This window comes from Sinohyriopsis cumingii, chromosome 13 (assembly GCF_028554795.1).
Source record: "Sinohyriopsis cumingii isolate HCF-2022 chromosome 13, ASM2855479v2, whole genome shotgun sequence".
Lineage (NCBI taxonomy): Eukaryota > Metazoa > Mollusca > Bivalvia > Unionida > Unionidae > Sinohyriopsis > Sinohyriopsis cumingii.
In genome coordinates this window covers 77,760,660-77,773,206 of record NC_142973.1, presented here as the reverse complement: position 1 = coordinate 77,773,206, position 12,547 = coordinate 77,760,660, and the positions used below count along the sequence as shown (strand labels likewise).

The window sequence follows — 12,547 nt, the reverse complement described above, 5'->3', positions numbered from 1 at the left end:
TATATATTTTACAATACACAAGGTTTGTTTTGAAATTTTCTAGCTAATAATCTTTAGTTGTTGCATCATAACTTATAATCTTTTGTTATTGCTTCATAACAGAAGAATGAAGTCATTCATATAAACAATAACCTGTAGTTGTTAAATCATAACAGAACAATTACATTTTATAAATGATAACCTCTTGTTGTTGCATCATAACAGATAAATGAAACTTCCTTATAGATAAGCAATTCATGTACTTTCATGTTTAGCATTTTTCATGGATTAAACATTTTCCTCAAGACTAAAATTGTTACGTCTGAAAAGGAGTCCTATTGCCTTTACAGATTTTAAATTCTTGCTGGGTCTTTATATTCTTGATTTTGTCATCCACAAAAGTAAACTACAACCTTTACTCCAGTCTGTAGCCAAGGTTAAATACAGTCTATACATAAGATAACTACAGTCTGTACCTTAAGATAACCACAATCTGTACACTAAGTTAACTACAATCTGTACCTAATTTAATAACAACCTGTACTCCAAGTTAACTAGTCAGAGAGTACCCTAAGTAATCTAAGTTCACTACAGTCTGTAACCTAAATTAACCACAATTTGTACTCTAAGTTACTTAAATCTCTACCCTAAGTTAACTACAATCTGTACCCTAAGTTAACTATGCACTATCTTTACTTAAGTTAACTATAGTCTGCACCTTAGTCTGTACCTGAAGATAATTACATTCTGTACCCAAAGATAACTACAGTCTCTACCTTAAGATAGCCACAATGTGTACTCCAAGTTAACTACAATCTGTACCCTAATTTAACAACAACCTGTACTCCAAGTTAACTAGTCAGAGAGTACCCTAAGAATAAAGTGTATATTATCATTACATTATCACATCATCAATATGATGTTACTTTTCACCTAGTTATATGGTAGCACTATAAAATCTGGAAGATGTTGGATGTTGGGGTATGGTTGCATCTTCTGTCCCTTGTCAAATAATGAAAAAGAAAAAAATCTTGTAGCATTTTCATGATGAAATCTACAAAGAGTATATGAGAACATTAAAAATCTTATTATGTATATTTAATATGCACTATTTGTCAGGGTTTTCATATTCTTTATATGCTTTGGGTTACGTAGAACTGTATCTTGCTGCTGACCTTGTTCAGAATCAGGCTTATTGTTTACCTGACCAAAATCATTGATTGGCACATTATAATTCAGGTCATTGGTACATTAGTACATTAGAGACTACAAGCCATTATATGTACATCAACACCTTCAGCATTGGAAGTTATTTGGAATACCACTTAAGTTTATTGAGAACTTTATTCCTTAGGACAAGTGTTAGAAATTCTAAATTTGGGATTTAATTCACAGTACCCTAAATTAGTTTTAAATTTTCACTTTGTATTACAGTAGTCCCCCTCTTATAAGGCCAGCCCTAATGCAGCAGGGAAGTGGCCTTATAATGCAGGTGGCCTTTCTAGAGGGGGATGACAAATGTGAATAGTAAATACATATGAAAAAAGTCACAAGTACATTTAATTTTAAATATTTAATATTTTAATTAAAAAATCACATGCATGATGTGAAATAAATGTAAAACAAACTTTGTCATCATTTTCAAAAGATTGCTATGAATAACCATTGATATAGTTTTAAAACTGTCTTTATAATTATGTTACAGTTCACATCATCTGTCACTTTGTTGGTAACAGTCTAAAAAAACAAACCAGTCTTGTCCATCATAAAAATATCCTTGCTGTCATATCCCCTGCATATATCGTTTAGTCTTTTGTTCCAATCTTTGACAGCTTCATTATTAACATTAGCTGATTCGCCACTTAGGAAAGAACACTTGATATTGTGTTGTACTTGAAATCTGTGCAACCATCCATTACTTGCGGTCGTCATATCCCAATTCAAATGACAAAATTTTTGCTTTTTCTTGTCATTCAAATCAGGATACAAACGTCTCCTGGCTTAAACAATCTTCCTTTCTCCGTCCATTTCACCTTTCCACTTCTGCAGAATTGTTTCATTACCTTTCACAATACTGTTTATCAGAGTCTTCCCGACATTAGTTTTCTGCAAGGATCCTCGACGCCCCCCCCCCCCAATCAGTTGAATTACTTTCATATTCTCCTCTAAACTGAGAATTTTTATTTTCCTCGATGACATGTTGCTCTTTTTGCAGTAATTTATTCATGTTGCCAACTACAATACTGATAAAAAAAATTTTTATGCATCTAAACAAATTGCCGTGTTTTTTTAAAGGAAGTGATCTTGTCACGTGATTCGTTACTCGCAGTCTGGTACCCTATTGTTTTTATACATTTCTTGAAACTGAGTGAGAGAAGCCAAAACGGCTTCAATATGTACCATTAACATCATGCAGATTTGACCTCACGGCCGCTAGGATTCGTAATTTTTTGACAATTATTGTCAGTAGTAATAGCCACTGATTATCAAAGTGAACAATCTCAACATCTTACTTAGGGAAGCCATAAAGGCTACCAAACCATTTTCCTGCTGACTTGGGTATTTGTACATCGATACTGCCACTTCTCAGCTGTTACTACTGTTCAATAATTGTAATTTTAACAATTATCAGAGTGACGAAACCGGACTTCTTACTATAACACAGCAGTAAGGCTAATTGGATTACATGTACGTACCCTTTTGTATGGATTAAAATTTGAGTCTTTCTCGGTTTTTATGGAATAAATTTGGCTTCTCGTGAGGCGTAAATGATATAATATTAACCTTAGTGGTAAATGTACTTTATTCAACACTTCTTTCAGTAACGAAAACCAGACATCGGGAAACAGAAATCGGATTACTTAACACACATTATGAATAAAATACTTGTTCCGGATACATATTCAAATAAAATGCGGCCGCTTGTGAGGGGTAAATTTTATAATTTTGCACTGATATGCTGGCCGCTGGTCACATTAGCCGGGTGGCCTTTCGCGAGGGGTACTTTTGAACACAAACTCGTCGGTGCCAGCGGATTCTGGCCGTAAGGAGCGGGTGGCCGCTGGTCAGGGGGGCCGTTCAAGAGGGGAACAACTGTATAGGGAAATAAATTGTTTGTTGAATAGTACAAAACATGTTGGTTTTGCTCTTTTCTGTTACTTATTTTAAGACCATAGAGCCATAATAATCTATTATGATTTACTATGTGCCATAAGTCAGTGTTGCAGGCCATCTGTTTTAGAAGAGCAATGTGATCACAGCATTTGTGACCTAATGAACAAATACACACACCTACATACCCTTTCTCTGCCTCACCTTCATACCCTTTTCTTTGTGTAGTTGTTAATGAGTCCATGATCTTCAACCTGTGCAAGTTTGATAAATTTGAAATCTTTAGTCACTATTACTCTATGGACATTAAGTAACAAGGTACTTTCTTCCATACTTTTTTGTTTAAGTGACAAGGTACTTTATTCCAGTCTTTTTTAGTGGTACCCTTGGTTGCATATTTTCATGTGTTAGCATTTTGCAAGACCCAGTCTCTCATTGGAATTTTTCATGTGATAACAATTTGCATGACCTGTTCTGTCGGGACAGTTTTTCATGTATTCGCTGTAAATATGCATTCTGATAGCATTGCACAGACTCTGAGAATGTAACATACTGTAAAAAAAACCATGCATATTTTTAAATATAATGTAGTGAATTTTTTGGAGCAAATATCAGCATATTCACAGTGGATGAAATTCTAAGTCCATTGGTTACCTATACATGTGTCCCAAACCTCTATAATCTTACCTTCACTGGCAAACTCATGCGTCCTTTGATGAGTGAAACAGTTGTCACATACCTTTTGTATGAACATATCCCTTTTGTTTAAGCCACAACAAACTAACAGCTTGTCCACAGTACAAGTAACCCTTTTTACTAGCACACCACCCAGTGTACTCTTTTTTTGACCAACTTTGTTGCAGACTTAATTCATTAAATTTTGTACGATGAATATCAAATCCTTTGTTACTGACGTACTTCATTAAATCTTGTACGATGAATATCAAATCCTTTGTTACTGACTTAATTCATTAAATCTTGTACGATGAATATCAGATACTTTGTTACTGACTTCATTAAATCTTATACGATGAATATCAAATCCTTTGTTGCTGACTTCATTAAATCTTGTACGATGAATATCAAATCCTTTGTTACTGACGTACTTCATTAAATCTTGTACGATGAATATCAAATCCTTTGTTACTGACTTAATTCATTAAATCTTATACGATGAATATCAAATCCTTTGTTGCTGACTTACTTCATTAAATCTTGTATGATGAATATCAGATACTTTATTACTGACTTCATTAAATCTTATACGATGAATATCAAATCCTTTGTTGCTGACTTCATTAAATCTTGTACGATGAATATCAAATCCTTTGTTGCTGACTTCATTAAATCTTGTACGATGAATATCAGATACTTTGTTGCTGACTTCATAAATCTTGTACGATGAATATCAAATCCTTTGTTGCTGACTTCATTAAATCTTGTACGATGAATATCAGATACTTTGTTGCTGACTTCATTAAATCTTGTACGATGAATATCAGATACTTTGTTGCTGACTTCATTAAATCTTGTACGATGAATATCAGATACTTTGTTGCTGACTTCATTAAATCTTGTACGATGAATATCAGATACTTTGTTGCTGACTTCATTAAATCTTGTACGATGAATATCAGATACTTTGTTGCTGACTTCATTAAATCTTGTACGATGAATATCAGATACTTTGTTGCTGACTTCATTAAATCTTGTACGATGAATATCAAATCCTTTGTTGCTGACTTCATTAAATCTTGTACGATGAATATCAGATACTTTAATATTCCAGGTTCTACAGACTCTGATCATTCACAGTCGTCCAAGTTGGTCACATCTAGCAGTCGTAAAAAACGACACATATCAGCAGGCAGTATCACCAGTAATATTAGCGTTGATGATGAAAAATTAGAAGGTGAGGCAGTTCAGAAAGTTTCTTTCATTGTCTTGAATCTAGTAATGAAGATGTGTGTGATTATAATCAGCATTCTGCATACAGTGTCATCTGGTTTTAGAGGGTCACATCATGTTTAATGTACCTCCTCCATTGCCCAGGGTCTCATCAGCTACTAATGTCCCTAAAGACCCATTCAGGGTAGATGTTATGCAGCAATAAATGAACACCTTTTATAACAATGTAAATCACCAGGAATTTTAGTTACACAGGTCATAGAAAAACCTTGTCCATCATATGTCATCCGATTAATACTATTCATAAACTACTTGGAGATTGCAGTGAAACTCTATACACACATTCATCCTATGGTCTAGTTAATCCTAAAAGATGATGGTGCTACTTGAATGTCCAATACGTCGGCCGCAATGATCATCTTGAATTTTTTTTTTATATCAACATGCAGTTTTCAGTGAAACACTTCTTATGTTTAGTTGATCCTAAATTGAAATGGTGCCAATCCAGTATCCAGTATGGTCACCATGGCAGCCGCCTTGCAAATTTTTTAATCACTACTTCTTCTGAATGGATATTCATATCAACATAGGGTTTTATTTAAAAACTTTTTGTAATGTCTAGTTAGTATAAGATAAAAATGGTGCTGATATGGCATCCAGTAGGGCCCCCACAGTGACCATCTTGAAAATCTTTTTATTGCTACCCCTCCTGAAAGGATGGTTATATCATCAACACGGGTTTTTCACTAAAATACTTCGTATGATGTCTAGTCCTAAATGAAAATAGTGGCAATCTAAGTAGAATATGGCTGCCACTGTCTTGCAATGTCTACTCCTCTTGAGTGGATGGTCATATCAGCCTAAATACTTATGATGTCTAGCTGGTCCTAAGTAAAAATGATGCCAGTCAGACATTCAATATGGCCACCATAGAAGTCATCTTAAAATTTTTATCAGAACTACCTTGAACAGAAAGTCTTATTGACATTTGATTTTTCACCAGAAGACTTCTTATGATGTTCATTTCATCTTAAATGAAAAAGGCCCAGATCTGACAACCAGTATTGGCACCACAGCATACAGCTCTCCTTCGATAACTTGCGCACAACGGGGTCCACAAACATGGACTGCATTATAAGCGAGGGCACAAGTTACTGAGGGATCTCCATAAATTGAAAAAATCTGCTTAAACATCGAGAATAACGCAGGGGAAAGCTAGGGGACTGGGCTGTTTAATGACTGAATCCTCTTTTTACAATCATGTCAATAATAATTGTTAATAACTTGCTTTTTCTAATGAAGTTGTTCATTATTCTGTATAAATAACATTTATTTTCAAAATGTGAAAGATTGTTTGAACTAATTTCAACAACCATCACGTGTATGCACAAACGTGTATTATGTCACTGCTTTTTGTTTTGTTGATTAGTCTGGTTCCTGGTGTGGTTTTTAATAATATCCCACCAAATTGGGAGTCTGTTAGCAGGGAACTAGACTAACTGTTGATTCACCACCAAACAAGATTCTTTTTTTTCTCTCAAAAACAAGCGACATTTATTTCATGAGACAATCATCTGCGTCGAAACTCAATTTTTGATTTGTTCAATTAGTACATTATTGGTGTCGTGATTTCACTGGAAGTAATAGTGAAACTTCTTATCATCCTTGAGGATATCTCTAAGTGCCAGTTCAGGAATTCTCTGAAACTCGCTTGCCCACAGTGGTCAGTATCTGTGAAACTAAGCTCTTTATTTTATGATGTATTCTTTTAGCTTGGTTGCCTTGCTATCTTTGATCAGTTTTGAATGAGTTGGTTAATTTAAGGTAGTTTATGTTACATATACAATAATATTTTTAACAGTGTTCAATTTTTCCATGGAGTGAGTTCACCCAACATATGAACGGGGGCTGCTGGATTTTAAGTTTGTAGGATTTGTGTACCTTTTAACTTTTCCTTTAATCCACCACCTTTATTTGATTCAAAAGACAATTAACGTGATAATACATCGGAGGCCAGCTTTTAATTCAGTGTAAGACTACAAGAAATACTTTCACAAGTCAGTTATCAAAACATGGTCAGCACTTAATTAGGTTCTCAAAGAAATGCCTGCAGGCATAGCTGTTACAGTAGATTGACACATTTTTTGTTTAAACACACATTGCATTGATGATGATTACACTTAAGAGGAACTAAAAGATAGAATTAAAACACAAATTTCACTTGACAAAAATAATTTAATTGGTATTTAAGTATTGATGTACTGACTACACTAGGCATTTTGATCATTTTCATTGATCAAAATTTCCTTGAATATCTTTAATTACGATGTACTAAGAATGCATTTGCAGAGAAAATGTAACAACTTCTTTGACTTATTAAAAGTTGATAATTTCAAAATGGTGATTAAAATTTGGAGGTCCTATCTACCGTTTTTGACTATAAAATGAGCGATATATCAGCGTTTCAATTACCAATTTTTATCACAATTTTCTTCAAGTTTTAAGAAACAGGTATTATTTTTTGGTATTTTCTGGTTTTAAAAAATGGGATCCACGCCTGACTCTGCATTATAAGTGGGTTCACGAGTTATCAGGGCGCGAGTTATCGAGGGAGTGGTGTACTTCTTATGATGTTCATTTGGTCTGAAATGAAAAAGGCCCAGATCTGACATCTAATATGGGCACCACAACATACTTCTTGAAAATCTTGCTATTGCCAATCCTGAATGGAACGTCATATCTTGAAAATATTGTTATCTCTACTGCTCCCAAATGGATGGCTATATCAATATGGGGTTTTCAGCATTAGACTTCTTATGATACATCCAGTATGGCTGCCATAACAACTTAAATTTTATTGTCAGTACTATGATCTTTATGACATAGTGTTTTCCTCACCATAAGGAATTTAGCTCCCTGAATCATGATATTGTAAAATAAAATGAGATCCCTGCCTTATAATGATATGTTCATTATCTGGGCATGAAAATGTAAATGTATATATGCAACGTACATAGTCACATGCATCCATCTTTATGCCCATGGGATTTAGACAGTGGGTCATATCTTGGAAACTATCAAGATCCCACCCCACTCTATTACTATTAGCATACTTAGTGGGCATGAAAAGGTAAGTACACATACCTGACATCTGCCCTTGGAGCATTCCTTGCCCTTAGGGACCTATCCAAGAGGCTCAAACTTCTGGGTGAAGGTCAAAAGAGAGATGTGTTGTGACAAGTGTCTTATATACACAAAATTCTAGTTTAATTATTGACTAATAAAATTCTTGTTTAATTATTGACTAACAAAATTCTAGTTTAATTATTGACTAACAAACTTCTAGTTTAATTATTGACTAACAAAATTCTAGTTTAATTATTGACTAACAAAATTCTAGTATAATTATTGACTAACAAAATTCTTGTTTTTTCATTGACTAACAAAATTCTTGTTTAATTATTGACTAACAAAATTCAAGTTTAATTATTAATTAACAAAATTCTAGTTTAATTATTGATTAACAAAATTCTAGTTTAATTATTGATGAACATTTTGTCAAGAAGATTTTTTTTCTGATAAATAATAATAATAATTTTTAATAATATATCACCACCAACCCACTGACCAAAATGCTTCAGTAATTTGTAATTTCTAAATTATCTCTCTGATTGTCTTGTCCAAAGTGTTAGCAAGCCCAGAGGATGTTCAGGCTGTGAAGCATGAGAGGACAGCCAGCCAAGACACGGCTGTTACTGAGGAATCCGGAATGACAGAAGATGAGTTGGAGAAAGTTGAGGTGGTCAACTGTATCTGTGGTGTGAATGAGGAAAATGGACTCATGATACAGGTGTGTAAAACAAAGTTGGTCCTTACCGAGTCTTCTAGGTCTAATCACAGTAAATAAGTATGGAATCTCATAAGCTTGTTTGAAATATAAGTTTGGGAAATGTGACAATTTATTCTTAAATCTGTTAAACTTACAACAGTGACGACATGACATTTTATTCTTAAATCTTTAAATCTTCCAACGGTGCATGATACATGTGCAGAGATGCCAACCATTTGGGATTTTTGGAAATATATATTTTGACTGAAAGTTCCACCTTCAAAATTATATTGACAAAATTCTGGAAAATAAAATTTCGTGGGATACAGTTCTAAACAGGACTCTCTTTTGCTGACAAAGGTAATGAGAAAACTACAACTAAGACCACTGGAGTCATATAACTTAGAACCAATTGAGTCATTTAAGCTAGAACCATTCAAGTCCTGTAAGCCAGAACCATTTGAGTCCTATAAGCTATAACCATTTGAGTGCTAGAACCATCTGAGTCTTTTAAGCTTGGACCATTTGAGTCCTATAAGCTAGGACCATTTGAGTCCTATAAGCTAGGACCATTTGAGTCCTTTAAGCTAGAACCGTTTGAGTCCTGTAAGCTGGGACCATTTGAGTCCTTTAAGATAGAACAATTTGATTTCAGCTTCCACTGTTCCAATGTCATATAAGTTAGGACCATTGGAGACAAAGGATTATCAATGGATTAAAAACGATATCTCATGTAGTATTTATTGGGCTCTTTTTAAAAAATTGCCTGAAGTGAAACACACTTTTCTCTTAGTTCACCTATGTTGAAAAATAGTACTGTAAAAACTGTATCTTACTAACCTGTGTCTAATGTATACACCCGTCTAAATGGCATCATTCTTTGTTTACAAAGTATAATGTATACACCCATCTAAATGGCATCATTCTTTGTTTACAAAGTATAATTTATACACCCAGCTGTGGATGGCATCATTCTTTGTATACAAAAATTATAATGTATACACCCAACTAAATGGCATTGTTCATTGTTTACAAAGTATAATTTATACACCCAACTGTGGATGGCATCGATCCTTATTTACAAAGTATAATGCACTGGCAGATCTGGGAATATATTGAATTTGTGCATTTTGGGGTTATCTTAAGATTCAGTTTTTTGTGACAAAGTGGCATCACAGATGGCTCACCATTGTCACCCTGGTCACAAACCCAGAAGCCTGGACCATACATGCACTGTCAGTCAGTTGGGAGGGGTTTGGGGCCTTTGCTAACCACCACCACCACCACCACCTAGTACCAAAAGTAGTAAAGAAGATGAAGGGCAGTACTGCAGACTGATTCAGATAGCCCCCTCAGGTGGGACAAGTACTTTGTTAACAATCAGTTCCAGTGATAGATGTGACCAGGAAATTCATCCCAAAGTCTAACCTGTTCCAGACCTGCCAACCCTAATGATTTTGGTGTTAATTTCACGACTCTCAATAGTGATTCACGCTGCAGCAAACAAATAATGAATTCCACAATTTTTAATCGACTTAAGAATAAAATAACTTTTATCCTGTTAATTGCTAGTCTTGATATCAGCAATGGTCACTGATGCCAATAACGTTCCCATACTGATAGTATAGATGTTAGCATAACTATATCCAGTTGTTAGTTTGCCCTGTAGCAAGCATTTAAAACTATTTAAAGTATATTTAGAACAGAAGTTTTACAAATACTTGTGAAGAAAATGGGGCCCAATTTTTTTTAAAAAATGGCACGTGTTACTCATTGCAACTGGAATTTTAAAAAAAAACAAACACTAAATGAAGACAGCTTTTCGAGTGTAGGAATTTTTTAGATATTGAAAGATTAGCATATATTGTATTTTGCTTGAGTTCATATTTTTCCATGCATGCGATGACACCTCTAATCGTTAACCATTCGACATCTCATCATCTGGATTAGCACTATTTCGTAATTTAGCTACACTACTGTTAAAATATTTTCTCCAAGGAAAAATAAATTTATTGCACAAAATGTGAAGTACAGACTGGAATTCACCAAAAATTAGCCTTGTATTCAACCATCAAATATCGATGTACATTATGCTTATTTTTGCGCACAGTGTTCCACAAATTTTAGAAATAGGAATTTGCACAGTGGCTTACATTGCTTGCAATTTACCTGTCATACATGTACTATATAATATTATATAGTACATGTATGACAGGTAAAATGTAAACAGCAATATGAGCCCCTGTGGACATGTGGCAGAGATGATGTGAAAAAGTGCATAGATATCAGGAAAATTAAGAGCACCCAGCAGATTTCAGCTGTGGAATACCTGAAGCCACCTACCCAAGTCCTGCAATCTACCAGTGCTGGAATACTTAAAGCCATCTACTCAAGTCCTGCAATCTACCAATGCTGGAATACTTAAAGCCATCTACTCAAGTCCTGCAATCTACCAATGCTGGAATACGTGAAGCCACCTACTCAAGTCCTGCAAGCTACCAATGCTGGAATACCTGAAGCCACCTACTCAAGTCCTGCAGGCTACCAATGCTGGAATACCTGAAGCCACCTACTCAAATCCTGCAAGCTACCAATGCCGGAATATCTGAAGCCACTTACTCCAGTCCTGCAATCTACCAGCGCTGGAATACTTAAAGCCATCTACTCAAGTCCTGCAATCTACCAGTGCTGGAATACTTAAAGCCATCTACTCAAGTCCTGCAATCTACCAATGCTGGAATACGTGAAGCCACCTACTCAAGTCCTGCAAGCTACCAATGCTGGAATACATGAAGCCATCTACTCAAGTCCTGCAATCTAACAATGCTGGAATACGTGAAGCCACCTACTCAAGTCCTGCAAGCTGCCAGTGATGGAATACCTGAAGCCACCTACTCAAATCCTGCAAGCTACCAATGCCGGAATACCTGAAGCCACCTACTCCAGTCCTGCAAGCTACCAATGCTGGAATACTTGAAGCCACCTACTCAAGTCCTGCAAGCTACCAATGCTGAAGCATTGTTTGTGAGTCTTCTAAGTAAACATAACCAGCCTTTTCATGTTTGAGATCAGCAACATTGACATTTTCACTATTTTACTAATTGCAAGTCAGGATGGTTGGCAGCTCTGCTGTTCCGAAAGCTGCTCTTATTTCATCCCTATTCAAGCATGACTGGCACTAGTTGTTAGATCTCTGCAAGGAAAGGTTTTCAGACTTCAGTTATGGAGAGAATCTTGTGACCTAGAAAGCTTTCCATTTTGAAGGCACATGAGGGAAAGTAGAATGTTTTCAGGTATTGGTGCTGAGTCAACAACTTTGTCCCTTTGAGTACCACAATCCCACATCTGGTGTTTATCTGGTTGTTTGAGTAGAAAAAATTAACTCTGATTGCTTTCAAAGGTTCTTGCTCCATGCTATTGACACTTTGAGGCATCATGGAATAAGGGATGTTGGTCATGAAAAAAGTCTATCAGAACTCTAAGCCAGTTTTGATTTGAATAGACCAAAATCCCTCACTTTTCCAAAATGGGATCTCTCATGGGTTTTGACATGGTTTTTTTTCAGATCAGATCAAACCTTTGCTAATATTACTCTTATACAAGACATGTTTTCTGATAGGATTTGCTTCAGCAAGAAATGTGAGCTAGTTACATGCCACTTCATTGGACACAAACTGTCTCCAGTTTAGATTGGATGGTTCTGTAATGTGATTGGGTAAG

At 35.3% G+C, this 12,547-nt stretch overlaps 1 protein-coding gene across 6 annotated transcripts in view; it reads left to right on the top strand.

Annotated features, from left to right (window-relative positions):
• Window positions 1–12,547, top strand: part of LOC149785859 (PHD finger protein 20-like) — a 97,771-nt gene that overhangs the window by 60,228 nt on the left and 24,996 nt on the right. For all 6 annotated transcript variants that reach the window (XM_089979832.1, XM_089979829.1, XM_089979830.1 and 3 more), the window contains 2 exons: window positions 4,880–5,002; window positions 8,685–8,848. In XM_089979832.1, the coding sequence (XP_089835958.1) occupies window positions 4,880–5,002; window positions 8,685–8,848 (287 nt within the window). The remainder of the gene's footprint in view (window positions 1–4,879; window positions 5,003–8,684; window positions 8,849–12,547) is intronic.